Raw genomic sequence first — 22,817 nt, 5'->3', positions numbered from 1 at the left:
TCATCATCACCCACCACCTCATCCACCACATCAATATCCATTATCATCACCCACCACCTCATCCACCACACCAATATCCATTATCATCACCCACCACCTCATCCACCACACCAATATCCATCATCACCACCCACCACCTCATCCATCACGCCAATATCCATCATCATCACCCACCACCTCATCCACCACACCAATACCCATCATCATCACCCACCACCTCATCCACCACATCAATAGCCATCATCATCACCCACCACCTCATTCACCACGCCAATATCCATCATCATCACCCACCACCTCATTCACCACATCACTATCCATCATCATCACCCACCACCTCATCCACCACATCAATATCCATCATCATCACCCACCACCTCATTCACCACACCAATATCCATTATCATCATCACCCACCACCTCATCCACCACACCAATATCCATCGTCATTACCCACCACCTCATCCACCACGCCAATATCCATTATCATCACCCACCATCTCATTCACCACATCAATATCCATCATCATTACCCACCACCTCATCCACCACGCCAATATCCATTATCATCACCCACCATCTCATTCACCACATCAATATCCATTATCATCACCTACCACCTCATCCACCACACCAATATCCATCATCATCACCCACCACCTCATTCACCACACCAATATCCATCATCATCACCCACCACCTCATCCACCACATCAATATCCATCATCATCACCCACCAACTCATTCACCACACCAATATCCATCATCATCACCCACCACCTCATCCACCACATCAATATCCATCATCATCACCCACCAACTCATTCACCACACCAAAATCCATCATCACCACCCACCACACCAATATCCATCATCATCACCCACCATCTCATCCACCACACCAATATCCATCATCATCACCCACCATCTCATCCACCACACCAAAATCCATCATCACCACCCACCACCTCATCCACCACACCAATATCCATCCTCGCACCGGGGGTTCAGTTGAGAAAACCCGAGGGCAGTCTGTTATCACGTGGCTCGTGAGCAGAGCCCCCCGCCCCCACTGTCGCTGTCATGCCGCATCGCCCCCACCCCCAACCACCTTTCTCTGTTCGCCTGGCGGCGGCGCACCCCCACTTCCCACCTACCACCGGGGCAGTGTCTGCACACGCGTGACCTTGCGCCCACGCCCACGTGTCCAACTCCACGTGTCACGGTGGCTAGGAGATGTTAGCTACCTCGCCTGGTACACAGGAGGTCGTGGGTTCGATCTCGAACCTGCTGTATATTTGAGGTTTGCATGGTGGCGAGATGTTAGCTACCTCGTCTGGTACACAGGAGGTCGTGGGTTAGATCTCGAACCTGCTGTATATTTGGAGTTTGCATGGTGCCGAGATGTTAGCTACCTCGCCTGGTACACAGGAGGTCGTGGGTTCGATCTCGAACCTGCTGTATATTTGGAGTTTGCATGGTGGCGAGATGTTAGCTACCTCGCCTGGTATGCAGGAGGTCGTGGGTTCGATCTCGAACCTGATGTATATTTGGAGTTTGCATGGTGGCGAGATGTTAGCTACCTCGCCTGGTATGCAGGAGGTCGTGGGTTCGATCTCGAACCTGCTGTATATTTGGATTTTGCATGGTGGCGAGATGTTAGCTACCTCGCCTGGTACGCAGGAGGTCGTGGGTTCGATCTCGAACCTGCTGTATATTTGGAGTTTGCATGGTGGCAAGATGTTAGCTACCTCGCCTGGTACACAGGAGGTCGTGGGTTCGATCTCGAACCTGCTGTATATTTGGAGTTTGCATGGTGGCGAGATGTTAGCTACCTCGCCTGGTATGCAGGAGGTCGTGGGTTCGATCTCGAACCTGCTGTATATTTGGATTTTGCATGGTGGCGAGATGTTAGCTACCTCGCCTGGTACGCAGGAGGTCGTGGGTTCGATCTCGAACCTGCTGTATATTTGGAGTTTGCATGGTGGCGAGATGTTAGCTACCTCGCCTGGTACACAGGAGGTCGTGGGTTCGATCTCGAACCTGCTGTATATTTGGAGTTTGCATGGTGGCGATATGTTAACTACCTTGCCTGGTACACAGGAGGTCGTGGGTTCGATCTCGAACCTGCTGTATATGTAATATCTTCAATAATGGCGGGAGACGAGTTGACGGGGCAGCACTTGTTTATTCACAATGGTTGCACAGTAACAGGCACAACCGAGATAACGCCTATGTTACGCGTGCCTGACTCGGCCATGCACTCCGTCTCCCCCGTGGGGTACGCGTACCTAACTCTGCCTTGCACTCAGGCTCTCCGGCTACGCTCTCCCCACAGGGAGCTATCAGACCCCTACGCGCGCCCGGCTCGGGCCGCTCTCATTCTCTCCCGTAGGGTACGCGTGCCTAACTCTGCCTTGCCTCAGGCTCTCCGGCTACGCTCTCCCCACAGGGAGCTATCAGACCCGCCTTGTCAGGCCACGGGTCTCGACCACTGAGTTACACAGCCCGGCCCTTACAAGGGCGTCGGGCCGTGAATCCCAAGGCCTCGCCTCTGAGCCTCACAGAGCCCCGGCCCTTACAAGGGCAGCGGGGCTAGGGGTCCCAGGGCCTATCTCTTCCTCCGTCTTCTGTCTTCGCCGGTTACCAACTCCCTGAGTGCCCCCCCGCATCGCCTTACATAGCCCTCCGCTCCCGGGGGGGGCGGAGCCTATGCGGACCGCGATGTGGGCACCCGCTTGCGGACCGTGATGTAACCACCCACCACGCGCTGTCTCACGATCCCCCCTGCCAGCACGTATCACCACTACATCACCCTCTCCCACATAGCTCGCAGCCCCCCTTTTATTCAGTCAGGAAAAGTGGCGCAACCTAACGCGAGTCCGCCTGGCCGGTCCGTCATACGGGACGGGACGTTGTTGACCGTCCAGTGGCTCCGGCAGCCCAGGAAGGCATGGAGCAGGCCTGGAAGAACCGCACGTGCCTTGGGGATCCGGTCGCCGACGGTCGGCAGCCGTCAGTTCCGAGACACCTGGGAGCGGATCAGGCGGAGACATGTGAGGATCAGGCGGAGACATTTCCCTCCCCGAGTCGCCGGCCACATCACATTCTCAGTCCTCACGACATAAAGGAAGGCTATATGGTGCCGAGAATGGTTTCAGCCGGGAGGGGTGAACGTACCAACGGCGCTTTCCCCATTTTATCTGAATACACTGGGGTCGTGCGAGTTGCACGACCCCAGTGTATTCAGATAAAATGGGGAAAGCGCCGTTGGTACGTTCACCAATAATAGTCCCGCTGGAGCAGAGCGAGCGTTTTGTTAACTCCCAGATGCAAGAGGCGTTTGTGTGCGGCCAGAACAACTTTGCCCCGCATAGCGGAGGGCACGACAAGTGCGTGCCGCCGGGACATACTGTCCCATCTCATGAGCAGGCCCTGTTTAAGCGCCAGGAGCCGGCTCCCTTCTGACCTTCCTCGGGACCCCCTGCCCTACGACACAACGCAAGCAGGGAGCTGTCAGCCATCTGGAGTCGGCCCCACTCAACGAGAGACAACGAAAGTAGCGAGTCCCCGCCCGCAGGAGTAGCGGGAACGTCGACCCGCGGTGCATTTGCGGCCGCGACCAACTCACCCCCGGGGACAGCGACATGCGGCTTACAGCGTGCCGACCCCATAAAACACGCACATTCGGAACGAGGCGACAACCGCGACAGGGCATCCGCGTTGGTGTGGCGCAACCCCTTACGGTAAGTGGTCGTAAATTGGTAGTCCTGGAGGACCTCCAACCACCGTGATAATTGGCCCGAGGGTTGGGCGACCCGCAATGCGTATTGAAGCGCCGCGTGGTCCGTACGGACCATAAAATGACGGCCGTAGAGATACGGTCTAAATTGCTGTACAAAAAAAACGATAGCCAGCAACTCGCGACGGGTCACAAAGTAGCGCTGTTCCGCTGGCGACAAAACCCTGCTACCGTAGGCGACCACCCATTCGACTCCCCCGACCACCTGCGAGAGCACCCCCCCAATGCCTGTGTTACTGGCATCCGTATCCAGCAGGAAGGGTTTCGTAAAATCAGGGTAACACAAGGGCGGAGCACCCACCAAGGCGTCCCGAAGGGAGCAGAACGCGGCCTCCTCCTCTGGCCCCCAGCGAAACCTGACCCCTTTGGCATGCAAGGGTTTGGCTATGGTGGCGAAGTGCTCAACGAACCGACGGTAGTAGGAAGCAAACCCAATGAAACTGCGGACCTCAGTAACCGACGTGGGCGTCGGCCATGAACTGACGCAGTTTGTCTTCGCGGGATCGGTGGAGATCCCCGAACGGCCGACAATGTGCCAAATACCGTACGGATTCCCGAAGTAGGTGGCATTTAGCTGGTTTAAACTTTAACTTAGCCGATCGCATCCTCAGGAACACCCCCCTTAAGCGTTGGAGGTGTTCCTTGAAAGTTCTACTGAAAACGATGACGTCGTCAAGGTAAATTAAGCAGGTATCCCATTGCAGACCCGACAAAACCAATTCCATAAGGCGCTGAAACGTCGCGGGAGTAGAATGGAGTCCCATGGGCAACCAATTAAACTGGAACAGGCCTACTGGGGTCCGGAATGCGGTCTTAGGTTTCGACTCGTCGTCGAGTGGTAATTGCCAGAATTCCGACAGTAAGTCTAGCGTAGAAAAATAACGCGCCCCTGCTAATGCATCCAGATATTCATCCATTCTGGGGAACGGATACGCATCAGCCACGGAGATCTTATTGAGGCGACGGAAATCTACGCAAAACCGCAAGGACCCGTCTTGTTTTTTTACAAGAACGATGGGTGCTCCCCATGGACTGGATGAGGCGAAATGATGTCGGCGGTCAGCATGTCATTGACGGCCAATTGAACGTGTTCCTTCTCGGTTGGACTCAACCGAAAGGGATTCTGCCGAACCGGGGCTGCATCACCCGTTTCAATGTGGTGGCGTAACAGGTCCGTGCACCCAATATCATATTTGTGCTTGCTGAACACGTCCGAGAATACGATCAGCAGAGCGCGCAGCGCACCAAATTGCACACCCGACAAATTACTGGAGCCCGCACACAGCGAGTCCAACCACTGCTGGTCCTCCCCCGATTGAAATTTCTGCGCCGGAACGGGATCAATGTGCGCAATAAGCCGCTCTTCCACAGGGACCGGTGCCGCGTGAGCAAGCACGGTGCCCTGTGGAATAACGACCGGCCGCGACCCCGCGTTCAAAACCATGACGAACGGGTCCCTGTCAGCCCATACCAACGTCTGAGCCACCGCCAAGTCCAGACCCCCAACAGCTCTGTTCGACGGACCCAACAGCACGCCCTGCCCCACAGTCTCCCCACCCAATGGCTTCCGCAACCGGAGGGGTACCAACATCTGCGAACCCGGGGGTACGTGCACCGTATGGGTCGCCAGCGCTTGGACCGTCGCACAAGCCGTCCGCAGTTTAGAAGGGTTAGACAAAAAAGAAATACGGCGACCCGATGGCAGCTCGATACAACCTTGATCAACGAGAATTTTAATCGGCATTTTAGCCAAAAAGTCTGTTCCCAACAGACATGGAACCGCCAGGGAAGAAGAGACCAAAACAGGTCCCGCCAATTTAATATCCCCTATACAAATGCCCGCCCGAATCTGGCTGACAATGCCCAACGAGCCCCCATTCGCCGCATAACATGGCACGACTACCGGGAGCAGGGGCCGACATTGGACGGGGAGAATGTTGTAAATAAGATCAGAAATGATAGTCGCCGACGCACCCGTGTCCACCAGCACCCTGACTTCGATACCGTCTATAAATCCCGTAACCACAGACGACCCGGCCGACGCAGCCACCATCCTGTGGCCCAACTCGGACCATTCAATCGCTCCCGGCCCCCGTACGAACCCCCCTTGCCGAACTGAATCCCCGGCCCCCATGCGCACCTCCGCCGCGAAGCGGCGGCCCATGTGTGACGTGTATGTGGACCGAGCATGTGTAGTGCCGCGACTTGCCGGGGGTAGTTGGGACGACTTTGGGCCTTGGTCGTCGTCCAGCCGAGGTCCCGTGGCGCGCTGACGTGGAGCGCGGCACCCAGACGCCACGTGGCCGCGAAGGCCGCAGTTGTAGCACGTGACGAGGGACATCGCAGGTTTCGGTTGCTCCTGCTTGCGGGTTGATCGCAGAGGCGAACGACTCCCCGACCTCCAATCCCCCGGTCGCGCTGTAGCGAATGCCTCCTCCCGAGGCCGGCTGACTTGGGGGTCGGTGTCCACCGGGGCAGGAGTTGAGACCGCGGCAGAAGCGCAGACGACCGCCTGCTTCTGTTTCAGGACCTCATGCGCCTGGATGCTCATTGCAACCCGCAATGAACAAATGTCCACCTCGTCCGCCGTGTTGATGGGGACCCCCAGGTCCTGAGCCAACGTCAGCAGCTGTTCCATCACCATGGCGTCCTGCCCCTCCTCGTCCATGCGACGGAAGGCGGCGTCCGCGAGAGCAAGCAGCGCTGTGCGGTAGGCAAGCGTAGTCTCCGTGTCCCCCTTCCGTCGCCCGTAGAATTGGTGGCGGCAGGCCGAGGGTGGTCCATACACCTTGGCCATAAGGCCCAGCGCGGCCTTGAGTGTGGAGCAGGCCGATCTCGGGGCAGACCTGAAGGCCGCGAGCGCGTTGTCGTTCAGCATTGCAGGCAGTGCCCGTAGCGCCGTAGCGTCGGACCACCCCGACATTTCCCGATGGGCGAGGAATCTCCGCTGGAAGGCGCCCCAGTCACCCCCCTCAGCTTTGAAGGCCTTCAACGCGGGAAGTCGCTGCTGAAAAACCATGTCGTCCTCCGACAGGTGATTTTCCCGCGCCGCGCCGTCGATATGGGAAATGGCGGCCCCTACCCTGGGTGGTTCATGGCGGCCCGTAGCGCACCCCGTTGACGTGAGCGGCAGAGAGTAGAGGTCCCCGGTCACGTGTTGCTCGCGATTCCCGCCAATTGACGGGCGCTCCGTAAAAATGGCGCCATTTTCAAAGTCAGTGGTGCGAAGCGCATTTTGGCGGGAATCTCCCACGCGACTCCTGTCGACGTCCGTCGTCGTCCTTCCTCCTCCTGACGCGGTGATCTCCGCCAAGATGGACGCCGCGGCAAGTAGCAGCTCCGCCAGACGAGAGTGCGCGTCCTGGAGTCTGGTGTCGGACCCCAGCGGAGCGTCGGGCGCCCGTGAAGGGTTCTGTGGCGTCGGCATCTCCTCCTCCTTCTCTCCTCCCGATGCTCGCTGTCCCGATTCGTCGTGGTCGTCCTCCCGGTCACGCTCGTGAGTCCGATGAGTCTTCCTGGTATCCATGACTTGAAGACAGTTTCACTTCTGACGCCAGTTGTAATATCTTCAATAATGGCGGGAGACGAGTTGACGGGGCAGCACTTGTTTATTCACAATGGTTGCACAGTAACAGGCACAACCGAGATAATGCCTATGTTACGCGTGCCTGACTCGGCCACGCACTCCGTCTCCCCCGTGGGGTATGCGTACCTAACTCTGCCTTGCACTCAGGCTCTCCGGCTATGCTCTCCCCACGGGGAGCTATCAGACCCATACGCACCCGCTTGCGGACCGTGATGTAACCACCCACCACGCGCTGTCTCACGATCCCCCCTGTCAGCACGTATCACCACTACATATATTTGGAGTTTGCATGGTGGCGAGATGTTAGCTACCTCGCCTGGTACACAGGAGGTCTTGGGTTCGATCTCGAATCTGCTGTATATTTGGAGTTTGCATGGTGGCGAGATGTTAGCTACCTCGCCTGGTACACAGGAGGTCGTGGGTTCGATCTCGAACCTGCTGTGTATTTGGAGTTTGCATGGTGCTGAGATGTTAACTACCTCGCCTGGTATGTAGGAGGTCGTGGGCTCGATCTCGAACCTGACGCCCGCTGTATATTTGGAGTTTGCATGGTGGCGAGATGTTAGCTACCTCGCCTGGTATGCAGGAGGTCATGGGTTCGATCTCGAACATGACGCTCGCTGTATATTTGGAGTTTGCATGGTGCCGAGATGTTAGCTACCTCGCCTGGTACACAGAAGGTTGTGGGTTCGATCTCGAACCTGACGCCTGCTGTATATTTGGAATTTGCAAGGTGGCGAGATGTTAGCTACCTCGTCTGGTATACAGGAGGTCGTGGGTTCTATATTTGTAGTTTGCATCTCTCTCTCACAGTGGTCGCGTGGATTTGTTTCCGGTTCCTACCTCCACATTTAGGAACAACGTCACGCGTTTAGAGTCTTTGGCTGCTTTAAATTCCAACATGTTGATAAGCGAATATTTGTGGCCAGGTCAATTCTGAATAAGAGCTAAGAGCTAATAGCCGTCCCTGGTAAAACAACAACAAAAATGTGATTATTAAAATTGTTGAGTTGAACTCTACTCACAAACAAAGACAAATATCCCCCAGTATGGTCCTGTAACAGACTGTTGGGGCAAGTGCTGTTGGCGAGCACCTATGAAGGCCGGCTGTTACCGAGCACCACTATCGACTGATTCCCTTACCGGGCAAGCAGCCTTCGATGTCAATTATCACTCAGATAATTGTCACTGATGTGGGCCGTGAGGAAGGAATTTGAACTCTGGTCGCCGAGTTGGAAGCACAGTGTGCTAACCACTGCGCTATCGCTCCCAACTGCCCAATAACAACAAGCAGTAAGTGGTGGTGACGTCACCACGACGCTTGTGCCAGGCCATGTGCACCTTGAGGCCACGTGAAGTGTCGAACGCCCGCTGGCAGGAGGTCACGGGGCAGACCCAGCAGTTGCCACGGGTCGACTGACTGAGATGACCGAGATGACTGGCTGATGCACCACCCGTGCCCCCCTACTGTGCCAACTTGCTGTGCTTTAGCCACCCGGCGCTCCGCTCGTTGTTGTGAGCGTCGCTCCTCCGCCCTCTGTTGTTGTTGGAGGGCGACTGCCTCCAACTGCCCACACACACAAACATGGGAGGGAGGGGGGACTTCTCGCATCGCGTGCGCGGAACGGTGGAGCAGAAGCGGTGACCTCTGGGACGGGTTCCATCCCTCGAACGCCGCTCCGTGATTCGTCTCGACCCACCACGCATCTTCCCGATCCTCGGGCCTCGGCACTGTCCGTCCAAGCCCCACGAACCCCACTCACTCGCCTATCGCAGCGCTTCGAGATGCTGCCATTGAACGACCCAGTCTGTGTTCTCCGATCCCACGTGCTTCCCTTTGCCCTCTCTCAATGCCATTTGCGAGCATGCGCCCTCTCTCTCTCTCGCTCTACGATTCTTCATTAGACACATTTTACATTTAGATTACACGTGAATGCGTATGCGTGTACCGTTACAACGAGGGTTTAATCACTAAACCCTCATTAGAGTGTTAGAGTGGCATTGAACTTGAATACGTCGTGGAATATTTTCCATGGACCTCCCCAAACTCCCAACCTCCAGAACCTCCCTCCCCTACCCCCCTCCATTTCGTCGACAGTGAAGGATGAGAAAATGCTTTCCGGAGTTCGGCCCCGGAACAGCTCTGGCTGAAATGACCGGCTGCGCGCTCGATACACAACGCAGCCCCTGCCTGCCTTGCCGAGCGTCACGCAAGGCGCCTCCCTCGGGGCTGTTTAGCAGACAGCGTTATGCTCCACATGGCAGCGAGAGGGAGACGGAGGGTGACGGGGAGGGGGGTAGTGGGGAGAGAGAGGGAGCCAGAGAGAAAGGAGGGAGGTTGCAGGGAAATAGGGGAGCAAGAGTGAAAGAGAGCAAGACAGAGGGGGGGGGGGGGGGAGAGACGGGTGAGGGGGTAGAAAGAGAGGGAGAGAGACGGAGGGGAGACGGGGGAGGGGGGGTAGAAAAATAGAGCGTAGAAAAAAGAGAGAGGGGAAGAGAGAGGGAGGAGAGGGAGGGGAGAGAGAAGAGAGATAATCTTTTGTGAAAGCTTTCATTAAAAAAAGGGGGAAGGGGGCACATAAATCAAATCATTGAAAAAAAACAAAAACGAAAAGATGAACGAAGCAAAGTGCCGACTACACCGAGCATCTTCTTGTTTCATCTGAGCGTAAAAAAAAGAGAGGGAGCGAGACGGAGAGGGTAAAGGGAGGGAGAGAGGCGATGCAGAGGGAAGATAGGAGGGAGGGGGAGAGAACGAGGGAGAGGGGCAGAGATTGTAGAGATGGAACGAGGGGAGCGTGAGAGAGAGATGGTGGACGCGACGGGAGACGAGGGGGGGGGGGGTAAAGGTAGCGTAGAGTGAGCGGGCGAGAGAGGAGAGAGAGAGGGGGGGAGCACTGGATTACAGGAGAGAGAGCGAGAGCGACATGGAGTAGGGAGAGAGAGGGGCAGAGAGGGGGTAGAGAGAGAGAAGGGGTAAGGAGAGCAGAACGTGAAATATTTTGTGAAATCTTTCATTGAAAAAAGGGGGGGGGGGTTACGTAAAGCAAAGCATTAAAAAAACGAAATGATGAACGAAGCAAAGTGCCGACTACACCGAGCATTTTCTTGTTCCCTCTGAGCGTAAAAAAAGAGAGAGGGGGGGGGGAGAGCGACATCCGCTCGTGGTTGGATGTGCGCAGCTTGCTCCGTGGGTGACACGGACTCTGTAATTCGATCGCGTCCGCGCTCGGCTGAGAGGGAGCGGCCTCCGTGGAAGCTCGCGACGGTGACCGCTTTGAGCGCAACGTGCTGGACGCGTGGGGGGAGGGGGGGCTCACAGCGGGGTGAGCGGGGGGCTAACGCGAGGTGGTGCTGCTGCAGCCTGGGTGCGTTAATGGATGAGCGGCGGCGGCGGTGGTGATAGTGGCGAGATGACGGTGCTGATGGTGGTGGCGAGATAACGGTCGTCGTGATGGTGGTTGGTGGCGAGACGACGACGGTCGTCGTGATGGTGGTGGTGGCGAGATGATGATGGTGGTGTTGATGTTGGCGATGCTGCTGCACGGGTGCGCGCGTGATGTGTGTGCGTGATGTGCGCGCGTGATGATGCGAGTACGAGCCGCCACGTCCCTGCGCGCTCACTTGTTGCGACGTCTGTGTAGCGTGGTGTGATGCGGATGCATTCCGTAGCGTGCTATGATGTCTGTGTGTTCCATAGCATGTTGTGATGCTTGTGCGTTCCATAGCGTTTTGAGATGCACATTCCGTAGCATGTTGTGATGCGTGTGCGTTCTGTAGCATGTTGTGATGCGTGTTTCGTAGTGTGTTGCGATTCGTGTGTTCCGTATCGTGTTGTGATACATGTGTGTTCCATAGCGTGTTGTGATGCGTGCGTGTTCCCTAGCGTGTTGTGATGCGTGTGGTGATGCGCGTGTGCGTTCCGTAATGTGTTGCGATAAGTGTGTGTTCCGTAACATGTTGTGATGCGCGTGTTTTTGTAGCGTGTTGTGATGCGTGTGTGTGTGTGTTCCAGAGCGTGTTGTGATGGATGTGTTCCAGAGTGTTCTGTGATGCTTGTGTTCTATAGCATTTTGTGATTCGTGTGTTCCAGTGTTTTGTGATGCGTGTGTGTTCCATAGCGTGTTGTGATGCGTGCGTGTTCCTTAGCGTGTTGTGATTCATGCGTGTTCCCTCGCATATTGTGATGTGTCTGTTCTGTAGCATGTTGTGATGCGTGTGTTCCGTATCGTGTTGTAATGCATGTGCGTTCCATAGCGTGGTGTGATACATGTGTGTTCCAGAGTGTTGTAATGTGAGTGTGTTCCACAGCATGTTGTGATGCATGTGTTCTATAGCATGTTGTGCCTTCCATAAAGTGTTGTGATGCATGTGTGTTCCAAAGTGTTGTGATGCATGTGTGTTCCAAAGCATGTTGTGATTCATGTGCATTCCGTAGCGTGTTGTGATGCGTGTGTTCCAAAGCATGTTGTGATGCTTGTGTTCTTTCGCACATTGTGCCTTCCATAGGGTTTTGTGATGCATGTGTGTTCCAAAGTGTTGTGATACATGTGTGTTCCAAAGTGTTGTGATGCATGTGTGTTCCAGAGCGTGTGGTGATGCGTGTGCACGTTCCGTAAGCGTGTTGTGATGCATGTGTGTTCCAGAGAGTGGTGTAATGCATGTGTTTCAGAGCATGTTGTGGTGCATGCGTTCCAGGGCGTGTTGTGATGCGTGTGTGTTCCATAACATGTTGTGATGGATGTGCGCATTCCGTAGCGTATTGCGATGCGTATGTGTTCAGTAGCTTGTTGTGATGCGTATGTGTTCCGATGTTTTGTGATGCATGTGTGTTCCCTAGCGTGTTGTGAAGCATTTGTGTTCCATAGCGTGTTGAAGCGTGTGTTCCAAAGCATGTTGCGACTCGTGTGTTCCAGATCGTGTTGTGTTGTGTGTGCGTTCCATAGCATGTTGTGATGCATGTGCGCGTTCAGTAGTGTTGCGATGCGTGTGTTCCTTCATGTGTTGTGATGCATGTGGGTGTCAGTGTGTTTTTATGCGTGTGTGATCCCTAGCGTGTTGTGATGTGTTCGTGTTCCATAGCGTGTTGTGATGCTTGTGTTACAGAGCCTCTTGTGATGTGTGTTGCAGAGCATGTTGTGATGTGTGTTGCCTAGCGTGTTGTGATGCATGTGTGTTCCAGAGTGTGTTGGGATGCGTGTGTGTTGCCTAGAGTGTTGTGATGTGTTCAATAGTTTGTTGTGATGCGTGTGTGTTCTGTCGCGTGTTGCGATGCATGTTTCGTAGCATGTTGTGATGCACGTGCCTTCCGTAGCGTGTTGTGATGCGTGTTGTCACAGCATGTTAGTGGACAGGCATCCCACTATGTGCGCAATGAATGTTGTGACGCATGGTACCACTCGGAAACGGGCCACATTCCATAACTATAAGCATCTGAGCCACACTGATTGGGAACTAGAGGGGGGGGGGCGTCGTTGTGACCCAGCAAGAGCGCCGTGTTTTCTAATCTTGTCGCTTGACGATCGTCGCTCATGCAGTGGCAGAAGTGACTGAGCCGTGTGTGGCAGTGCGGTGCCTTGCCCCGTGTCTTTGAGAGAGTGCGCAGTAAGGAAATAGTTCAACGCAATACTTTGGTCACCGAGGTCTCGTGTATTTAAATGTTTACATTTCTCCATTATTTACGATTCGTGTGACTTTTGGGTAAGGCCACGAAACGATCCGCCCAAAATTCATGCCGTTAAGATCCCTCCACCACCCGACACAGCCAAACTAATTCAAATGCCCACGTGTACGAGGCGTTTAACAACTATTATTATTGCAGCTCACTCCCCCGATGAGTTGAAGCACAGTCCCCACAGCCAAATGTAGCGATTAGCTGTGTACAAGCCGTTTCGCTTGAAACTGCGTCAGGCATCTGCAGGTCAGAAACTAGAATCTCACCCAGATCCCGTCTCATTGGAGACACAAATAACATCGCACCATCCTGGCTTTGACATTCCTCTTCCTCCTCGAAAACACCAGGGGTGGAACCATAATCAACCGCATCGGAAGATCATCAACAGGCCGATGCGCACATCTCCTTCGTGAATGGGAAATTGAAGAGACGGAGCCACAGTGGTGCGACTGTGGCAATGCAATCCAAACTATGGACCGTGTAGTTAACCCACTGGAGTCAACGGAGAAGGAACGGCAAAACGACACGAACTCTCTCTCTCCTGAAGTCCTCTCATTGTGGCCAGCAGCATCCCTAGACTTTGGCATTTAACTCCTGAACCACATTGCTGCTGCTGCCATCATGCGCAAAAATAGGTCAGACAGCAGGAAGTCAGAATGTCGGGTGGTGGAGGGTTTCACGACAAAACCCTTGGGACAGATTACGCGGCGGAACCCCCCCCCCCCCGCAGCAACTCCATCCCATCCCACCCAAATAAATAAATAAAGAACCATGGCACCGGATGAGTAAACCGGCGCGCGCAATAACTCTGCCCTCTCTTCCATTCGTTACCACCGGGCAGGCGCTCGTGCGGCTTCCCCGCAGAACCGCACTCAAGTGCGCAACCTCCCGGCGGCGCAGGCCTCGGCGGGAGCGGCCCAGCAGCGCGGGCCTCGGCGCGGAGCGGCCCGGCAGGGAGCGGCCGTGCGATGTTCGGCCGCAAGCGACGACGGCCCGAGATCTCGGCGCCGCGCAACTTCGTGCACCGCGTGCACACGGGCTACGACCCGCAGGGCATGCGCTTCACGGGGCTGCCCGTGCAGTGGCACGGCCTCCTGCAGGAGACGCTGGCGCCCCGCCACCGGCACAGCAGCCCCGACCCGTCCTGCATCCCCCCCCGCGAGCTGCGCGCCATGAAGGTGACGCGGCCAGGTGCATGCGTGGCGCAGCGCGGCCGGGCGGGTGGGCGGGCCGTCGAGCAGGCGGTGGGGTGTGGGATGGCAATAACAATAATTTACTTATCGATACACACCGAGTCGTAATAATCTTTTTTTCAAGAGGGTCCTGCCACTAACATTGGGATTTTAATTTGTAAGATGTTTTCAGTCCGATTAATCATAACGAGTCGTGTTCATCATACAAGTGGGAGGGAAACCGGAGCACCCGGAGAAAAAATCAGCCATGTGCGAGGGGGCAACGCTCTATTCTCCGTACAAATGGATGCAGATTAGTCCACTTGCTGTCCCGCCTTCTCCTGGCGAGCCAGGGTATGGTAACCCCGATGCCCACGGGACGATAGTTTCGCAACATTGGTGCAATCCACCAACCCTCGCCTCCACAGTGCTGGATTTACAGGCCGCGTGCGTAAACACGAGCGCCCGAGTAGGTTTGCATGGTTGTGCCTCTGTGCTGCTCCCTCACGTGTTTTGGGTTGTACTGTGCATTGTCCTTGTTCGACACGACGTCCGACGCAAAAGCTCCCAGCTTGTGCAGCGAAACGTCGGACACCGCACCGAACCGACGCGCGGCACAGACCCGACAATACGCTGGCGAGAGAGTTGACTCGCCGCTGCGTCTCTCTGTGCCCATTACAGAAGATCGTGCGAGGCAGGCAGGCTGCGACGGATGGAGATTTTAACGGGCTCCTTGACGACTTCTACAAACTGTCAATCCCCGGCTCAAACTCTCTGTACTCCGAGTGCGCCACCAGACAGAGCTGCGTGTCCGACCAAGGCCCGCTCTCCAACTGGGAACGCACGGATCGGGACACCCACGCGCACAAACAACAGAGCGGCCCGCGCCCCCAGCGGCACAGCAGCGAGCCGTCGCCGCACAGGGAATACGGCGTCTACCCGGACGCGTCGGCCGCTTGTCCGGCCGGTCTTGGACATCGGCCAGACTCGCCGAGTCACGGGAGGTCGCGCGGAAGCCGGGACGTCAGGGCCTGCGTCCGGCAGCAGTACGAAGCCTTCCCGCTGCTCTCGTCCAACCAGCCGCTCAGCGTGGCCTGCGCGCCGGCGGAAAACCGGTGGAACGCCAACGTCGGCGGCTGGATACCGAAACCGCGCGACGGCAAATCCTCGTCCGCGTTTTGCCAAAGCGGGAGCGACAGCGCCGAGGCGTCGAGCCGGCACCGACACGGCGCAAATGCGGCAACCCCTCCGCACGGGGGCAACGGGCCGGGGCCGGCGGCGGATCGCAGAAGAAGTAACAACAACAACCACCACGACCACAGCGCCGTTGCCATCACCGCTGCTGCCCTTACAGTCGCTGCTCACGATGAAGACCGCCGCCGCGTCGTCGTCGCGCCTGCCCAGCACCGCAGGGCGCCCCAAGCAGCAAGCTTCGAGCCGCCCGATTTATCCGGACCGGAGTCGTGCGACTGCTCTCGCGACGCGGTGCGCTACAGGCACAGAGACCCCGGGGAGCACAGAGGGGCGCAGCAGCAGCAGCAGCAGCGGCAGCGGCCACACTCGCTGCTGGAGCCCGCGGTGGGGCCCGTGCGACTCCACGAGCGGCCCTGGTCAGGGTACGCCCTGTGGGGGCCTCAGCTGCCTCTGGCACCCGGACTCTCCAGGGTCAGACGACGCGAGAGCCAGGAGTTTGTATAGCAGCGGGGAGGAATTTCTTCACCGCACTGGTGCGTGTGATGTTTGCTGGTGGACTGGAGTCGGGGACGTGACGAGTAAGCAGCCGCAGCCATAGCAAGGGTGATATACTGGACGTGGTGTGCCGACTGTGGGAGATCTTTTTTTTCTGGACAGGCCAGGCAGATGTTTAGCTATTGATATCGAGAATTACTGACGTCTGTTCCGGTCAAAAGCTTAGTTCTGCAAGGACTTGGTACTTGACCGGTTTCACATCTTCTAACCAGACTCAAATCGAGAGCTGCCCTGCCGGCACTGAGGAACTCCCATCAAATCCGCATACGGGTGACGTGGAACACACAGACGTCGTACCTCAGGTGTCAGAAACGTTTACACATTGTTCGGGCACTTGGGGTTGCGTGCGGCGGCACAGTGGTTAGCGCAGTGCGTTAAAAGCCCGGCGACCACGACTTCCACGTCCCAGCCACGGCCAACATCAGTGGCACGCGATATCCTAACGGATCCTGGGCTATCCACGCTTTCGCCAACCCGCACTGACCAGCGTGCTGAAGTACGGTCAAACAACTGAGGTGGCATGGGGGAGGCCTTCATCTAGCAGTGGATTGATAAAGGTGCCGTAGACACGCACGCACACACACGGGTAACAGAGTCCAGCGGCATCAGGAAAATATCACAGGGCCCGGTTAAATGTCCACACGAGTCAAGCTCAGACACGGGGGGGGGGGGGGGGGGCGGTACAAATGTGATGATCGCAAGTCACAAAAAAACTGCTGACGCTATACAACCGAGACATCTACCAAGCAAACGGGCACGTGGCAGGCAATCGCCCAGGAAGGGGGCTTCTGCTTTCGAAGGAGCGACTTGTTATTGGGCCTCTCTGGGCCGCAGAGATGGGGGGGGGGGGGGGTGGCAGGTAGGGTAGTTGGTAGTTGTCCCCCCCACTGCCACGGCTCGTATCCAACAGGGCCTCTCCCCATCTGGAATTTTATTTTTGGCGTCTTCAAAATATATATTTTGAGATGTCTCCAATTCTCTCCATGTGGTCCTCGAGCCACCGGTAACCACCTGGGGGGAGGGGGACGTGCCAAAGGCGATTTTCCTGAAGCATTTTTATCTCGAGGCCACAAAGCCGTCCGATAGCAAGGTCATGGTGGTAGCTTGTTTGTTTCTTTTACGTTAAATTGTTCGTTAATATGGGTAACCGTCGTAGTGTATTCGATAGAGAATATCGTTTAGTTTTTTTAATAAAAACCACAAGAGGAACGAAACATCCACGGGAGCGTGACAAATAAACATGGATGCGCAAAGAGATCTATCTCCCACCGTAGATTCTGCGAGTGGTGGACACTGCAGAGTGGTGGACATGGCCCATGGTGGATACGGGTAGCATTTGGCAACCCCCTTGGGCTGAATGTCTCCCGAACTGGATCACCGCAGCGGAGGACCGAGAGCCGCTGCGGTTCAACGTTAAGAGAGAAGCAGTCTCCACGTGCTCCTCCTCTTCGGCTGTTGTGCTTCGTGCTGTTCGGAATTTGGAAGCCAAGGTTTTCCCTTTACAGGAGCTGTGGTGACCACAACAGGGCCGATGGGGGTTCGTGTGCAGTAACGTTGCGTGGTACGACCCATGACATTCTCCTTCCCGTACTTCATCGTATTGTCGCTCGCTGGGGTTATTTCTGTTGATAATTATCTGCGTATCTCTCGGGGGGTGTAATTCGCAGCGCTCTGCTGAAAGCTCTGCCGTTCAGGAACTGTAATGATTACAAAAATTACCGCACAACCACCGTACAATCAAATCGCTCTGAGTGGAAAATCATGACCCTTGAGCTGGAGACAGACTCAAAACTTCCATTCCACGTGGCCCCGTCGCTGCTTAACGATGACTCCCAACTTGCAGACGTGCTTCCGTGCAGCATCCACTCCTCGCCTCTCGCGGGGACAGGACGGCTCGGAGGCGCAAGGGCAAACCACGAACGAGCGGGAAGGATGAAAGCAGCTGGGCGGGCGAGCCGACGCCAACAATCGCAGGAGTTCTGCGGTCCTACATATGTTGAGATGTTTTCAGCCAATTCGTGAGTGTTCATGCGCGCGGGAGGAAAGTGGAGCACTCGGGAGAAAACCAACACATGGGAGGGGGCAATGCTATATAAAACAGATGGAACAGATGAAGATTCGTCCACATTTTGGCGAGCCGGGGGTACACGGGGGGCTACTCCCTCGATGCCCACGGGAAGAGATTTTCACAACATGTAGGGCGATCGAGCAACCCTCCACCGCCTCCAGGTGCTGGATTGATGGAAGGCCCCACGCGGAGCGAGCGCCGCAACTTAATGCCACACGGCCCACGAACTTCGCGCGGCCTGTGGCCAACATGAGAATCCGCGACCTCGTAACAGCCTGCAAGTGACGGACGCTCGGGGTCCAGCCGCTGTGAGGAGCTTCACTTCGTGCCGGCCGCGACGTCGCCGCGTTCGCGAGAGGAGTTGCAGGCCCAGGCGTCGCACGCCACGGGGGGGGAGCCCTCGCCGCGTTATCGGTGTCTCATTGAGTTGCTCTTCTGCCCCTGGGTACAGATGAAAATGTTCCCTCACTCCTGCCTTGGAAAGGTGGGCGGACCCCACTGTTTAATCACTAGCTGTTGATAATCACCCGTGTTTCTCTTCCCTTGCTGTACTCTCTGAGGGGGTTTCTGCAGTCCATTGTTACAAAAAAGTTACTAATGCATTGGTGGGCGATCTCGAAATTGGACTCTTTTAGAGAATCTATGAAAACGACTGTGCACACATGCGTCCTTTTTTATCCTGTACGTGATCTACCCGCTACCTACGCATTCCCCCTCGCTACGACGGCGACGCGCGTTATCGCCAGGGACAATACATCTCCCTTGATTCGCACCGACTGATTTACGTTGACTGATTATTGATCCGATTCCCGTCGCGCTTCGTTTACGGTTTGCATTGCACCTGCTCAGCGCTTACTGCCTACACTCATCGAAGAAATCATTGTTTTGCGCCGATCTGCCACGTTGTCGTCAGCAGCGGCCGCGCTCTATCTGCTGCTGGATGAAGGCCTGCCCAAGCTGTCTTCGCTGTCTCTCTCTCTCTCGGTCTTGCGATGCAATGATCCGGCGAAGAGCCCACGGAGCGTGTGGATTGAGGCGCAAAATAGAATTAAGCGAGCGTTCTGGTTAACAAAGTGATGCAAAATATTTATTTAAGAAAAAACCTCGATTTACAAGCGGCAGTTTCAATGCCAACTACTTTATTTGAAGACGGTACGAAAGCTTTGACGAACGCGCGTCTGACGTGAGCAGCAACTCGCTGCTGGTTTAAAAACGCAACGGTAAGCTGTGTGAATGACTGGAGGAAGAGTTTCTAGTCGACAAAAAATGTGACGTAAAGGGGAAAATTTCGCCGCCGTGCCGCCGTTGTCGACCACGTCGCCCCGACGGCGCCGCTGTTGCCGACAACGGCGCGGAAGTGACGGTGCTCGAAAGCAACATCACTGCCCCGTGACCTCGCGTCATCGGATCGATTCGGTCCCAAATTTTTGTATCCAGGCTCGGATTTACAGACTTTTCTGACGAAACGGGAATAATAAATCGGGGACGCATCCCTGCACTGTGCCGTTTAAAACTGTGCCAAACACTTCCACACATCCGCGTCTCACACAAGCTTCGAATACTTAATTTACATGGAAAATATAACAGTATTTTTTGCAAATACGCTTAAAACACACACGAGAAGCAGTGTCAACGCTGCTCTATCAACGGAGCATTGATCTAGTTCTGAAACAATCGGAGGCTAAAGAATGGGAAAACTCACATACGTAGGCATATACTTGCAAACCACAGGCGAACAAAGACATCGACGAAATACGTCTCACACACACACAGAGCTGGACGGCAGAGTGAATTAGCAGTTCGATAAAAAGGTGATATATCTAAACGGAGCGCAGGAGAGGAATTCATATCTCTCCTAAGATGTCTTGCCAGCGTGGAAGAGTAGGCCAAATACCCTCTCAATCAGAGGTCGCCAACCTGTGGCTCCGGAGGCACACCCGGCTATTTAATGAGCAGCTCTTGAAATATCGAGTTTTTTTTAATGGTATTCATATCAAATATCTAGTCATGTTATTTTGATGGCCCGACTCCTGCTCTAGACGGTCTCCTCTAGAGGTCCCTCCTCTACGGTAGAGGCCCTTCCGCCGGCGGTGGCGTGAGCGAGCGATTGCAGGGCTGCGCCTGTTGCTCGTTACGTCCTGGCAGGACCACCCTGCCGGGCGGTGCCTACGGTGTGGTGCCCGCCCATGCGGGGGCCTATGCACGAAGGACCGGGGGATCGCTGATGATTACTTTTTGTGAATGGGACGCAGACCCCAAACCTGCCGGGCTACCAGGTGACCGGCATACGGCAGCGGAGTTCCCGTAAGTCTCCAGACTACAAGATGTACTGCCCGGTGTCGATAAAGTTACACAAAAATCTGGTCTATCAGATCACAAGACATACCCCCGGATGTATTTTTGAGTGATATGCCCTCACACACGTTCATTCCAAACATACAAACAACGCAAGATCGTCCATCGTCCCTCATCCCTCCACACCTCTTTTCCACTCGCAGAAACCGAGCCGTGCTGGCACCGTTTCGAGTCGGCGCGGGGCGCAGGGCGCGCCCGGCTGGGACGCTGAGATGCGCGTAGATGGCGCGCGGTGATGGCTCCGAGCCCGATTCAGATGACGAGGCCGGCGTAGAACTCGGCTCTCGGTTTCGGCTCGGCAAAATGCCGGTGAAAAAAAGCACCCGTTGCCGTGCTGTGCTGTGGTACGGCTCGGGTGTGCGGTGGAAAAGGGTTGTTATCATCCGACTGCATTGCGAGCACGCACCGGTGATGCACACGAGGCCCTGGCGGGCGGTGGTTTAGGTTCGCGTGGTTTTGCACGCGGTGCACGCCATCTTACGCTCTACCAGCTGCACCATGAGGTCGGAGTAATGCTCCAGCAGGTGAACGGCCTTACCGTCCGCCCAGCCAGGCAGCTCCGCACACGGCTGCTGCTGCTGCTGGCTCTGTGAGCCTGCGCCCTGCGCGATGGAGACATGTGCTTTACGGAAACCAGAATTCGGTTGCTGCTGCTGTTGGCAGCCTCTCTGCACGGCAGGGCGCGCGGCGCCAGCGGCGTCGCTGGGCTCGCCCTCCCGCTCAGGACTCGACAGACGAGCGACAGATTCCAGTTCCGCCCCCAGGGAGGAGAAGCTGTGGAGCAGCACAGCGGCCGTCTGTGCGTGCTGCTCCGAGTCCGCCGTGGAAACCTGGCGAGATCACAGAGTTGAAAAAAAAAAGAGTCGGCGAGCATTGCTGCGACGGTGCTCATCTCCCGTTTACAGCCCTGCGTCTAGTGGTGGATACATTCCTATGAGAGGGGTGAGTTTATCCGTAGGGCAACCCACTTTTGATTTCCCCCACAGAGCGGCACTCGCTTAACAGCCCCGGTGAATCAAACCCCCCCAACCAGAATTTGAACTCGCAACCCTCGAATTGCGAGCCGCTTCTCTCTCCGCCGCAGAGCCTCCGGCCCCCTCAAGAGGCTCCGGCGGAAACCTGCAGCACGCGGACAACCACGCGCCGCTCACATCGCGACCGCCAGCTCCCGCCCGTCCCTGTGAGCCAGCGAGCTGCCCTGCGAGCCAGCGAGCATCCCGGGGAGCCGGGAAAGAACCACGCGGACACGACCACGAACATCGCACGCACAATGCCCGGACAGACTTCTTCAAGATTGACAAGTCTGCATGGCCAAGGCGGCTGTGCCACCACATCCGGTCCTGGACCTCCCCGAGGTCGAATAAGCCCCAAATGAGTACCTCGTGTGGTGCGTACCGCTCGTGTTGCGAAACCCTCGCGTGCGTAGCCCTTGCGTGCGTACACCTCACGTGCATAAATCTCACGTGCGTACAGTTCACGTGCATACACCTCACGTGCGTACACCTCACGTAACCCGCCGTCGTCTTACCCGGTTGTAGAGGCGTAGAGCTTTGCGCACCGCGGAACGCAGCTCGCTCAGGACCAGCTGACAATCCTCCTCCATCACGGGCAGCCCTGAAACAACGCAGAGCGCAACGCGACGACGCTCAACATTCAGTCACACGGCCGGCGTGGCGGCGGCGGCGGTGGCGGCGGCGGAGCGGGCGGCTAGCAATCGGAAAGCTCCCGAGTTCACATCCCGGCCAGGGGGTTGCGGACTCGGCAACATCGTCGCCTCCAGAGTCGATAAAATTTGCACCGCCTTTGTGGGGATGTCAACAATGGTGGTTGCCCTATGGAGAGACTCGCCTCCCCCCTCCCCCGCCGCCATAACAATGTGAAATCACGAGCACCGGCTATCTGCAGGGGCTGTAAACAGCAGCGGCGGTGCCTCAATGTGGCTCGTTTGAGCAGCAGGGAATCTCTTCAACTCAACGTGTCTGTCAATAGCACTGTGCGGAACCTTAAAATAAAAAAATATATACGTATATAACAGGCGACGTTTCAAGCGACGTTTCAAGCAATGGCCCTTATTGATGGCACGTTGCGTTTGCTGCGTTAATTTAATTTTAAGGCCATACAGTGTTGCTAACGAGCGTGTTGAGCACTGTGCTTGTGCACCCACTGCCAAACGCAGCAGCATCACCTTTTTTTTTATTTTGCTCAAGCAAATACGGGGATTTCACTGGCAAACACAGTTCTTGGCCTGGCAATAATTGCGGGGCGACCGCACCTATATTCTCACTTCGCCTTCGCAAACTCTTCCCGCTGTTCCTAGAGACACACAAATATGCGAGCGTCGTCCGCCATCGTCTGCGGGACGCAAAACAAAAATGCCGGAGCTCGCGCGACATGGCGGCGCAGTACAACTG

General features: G+C 56.0%; 3 protein-coding genes across 5 annotated transcripts in view; 1 reads left to right on the top strand and 2 right to left on the bottom strand.

The window, feature by feature from the left end:
* The window catches only part of LOC144948997 (glutamate--cysteine ligase catalytic subunit-like), a 31,176-nt gene extending 24,831 nt beyond the window's left edge, over window positions 1–6,345 (bottom strand). The window contains exon 1 of the mRNA XM_078878780.1: window positions 6,012–6,345. The gene's annotated coding sequence lies outside the window, so the exon portion shown is untranslated. The remainder of the gene's footprint in view (window positions 1–6,011) is intronic.
* Window positions 6,346–10,709: 4,364 nt separating this feature from the next.
* On the top strand, window positions 10,710–17,136 carry LOC144949134 (uncharacterized). Of its 3 annotated transcripts, none has more exons than XM_078879006.1 (3): window positions 10,710–10,756; window positions 13,904–14,240; window positions 14,916–17,135. In XM_078879006.1, the coding sequence occupies exons 2-3, from the start codon at window positions 14,031–14,033 to the stop codon at window positions 15,930–15,932; spliced, it is 1,227 nt and encodes a 408-aa protein (XP_078735132.1). In that variant the 5' UTR covers window positions 10,710–10,756; window positions 13,904–14,030; the 3' UTR covers window positions 15,933–17,135. The 3 variants fall into 3 exon arrangements, with proteins under 3 accessions (XP_078735132.1, XP_078735131.1, XP_078735133.1); XM_078879005.1 differs by lacking the exon at window positions 10,710–10,756 and adding an exon at window positions 10,766–10,936 and having other exon boundaries at window positions 14,916–17,136; XM_078879007.1 differs by lacking the exon at window positions 10,710–10,756 and adding an exon at window positions 10,869–10,884.
* A 9-nt stretch (window positions 17,137–17,145) lies between these two features.
* LOC144949019 (uncharacterized) overlaps window positions 17,146–22,817 on the bottom strand; it is a 50,159-nt gene continuing 44,487 nt past the window's right edge. The window contains exons 30-31 of the mRNA XM_078878803.1: window positions 21,935–22,020; window positions 17,146–21,236 (exon numbers count right to left, since the gene is read on the bottom strand). Coding sequence (XP_078734929.1) covers window positions 20,847–21,236; window positions 21,935–22,020 — 476 coding nt within the window. The 3' untranslated portion in view covers window positions 17,146–20,846. The remainder of the gene's footprint in view (window positions 21,237–21,934; window positions 22,021–22,817) is intronic.

The sequence above is a fragment of the Lampetra fluviatilis genome, chromosome 52, assembly GCF_964198595.1.
Source record: "Lampetra fluviatilis chromosome 52, kcLamFluv1.1, whole genome shotgun sequence".
NCBI classification, from domain to species: Eukaryota; Metazoa; Chordata; class Hyperoartia; order Petromyzontiformes; family Petromyzontidae; genus Lampetra; species Lampetra fluviatilis.
The sequence above is the reverse complement of the archived record's forward strand: the minus strand, read 5'-3'. Positions and strand labels throughout refer to the sequence as shown.

What these genes read in the sequence shown, in the direction of transcription:
- LOC144949134 (XM_078879005.1), top strand. Translation starts at nt 10,896, where the DNA reads ATGATGATGGTGGTGTTGATGTTGGCGATGCTGCTGCACGG. An exon ending in TTGGCGATGCTGCTGCACGG is followed by an intron (nt 10,937 to 13,903) that starts GTGCGCGCGTGA and finishes ACCACCGGGCAG; the next exon opens with GCGCTCGTGCGGCTTCCCCG. An exon ending in GCGAGCTGCGCGCCATGAAG is followed by an intron (nt 14,241 to 14,915) that starts GTGACGCGGCCA and finishes TGCCCATTACAG; the next exon opens with AAGATCGTGCGAGGCAGGCA.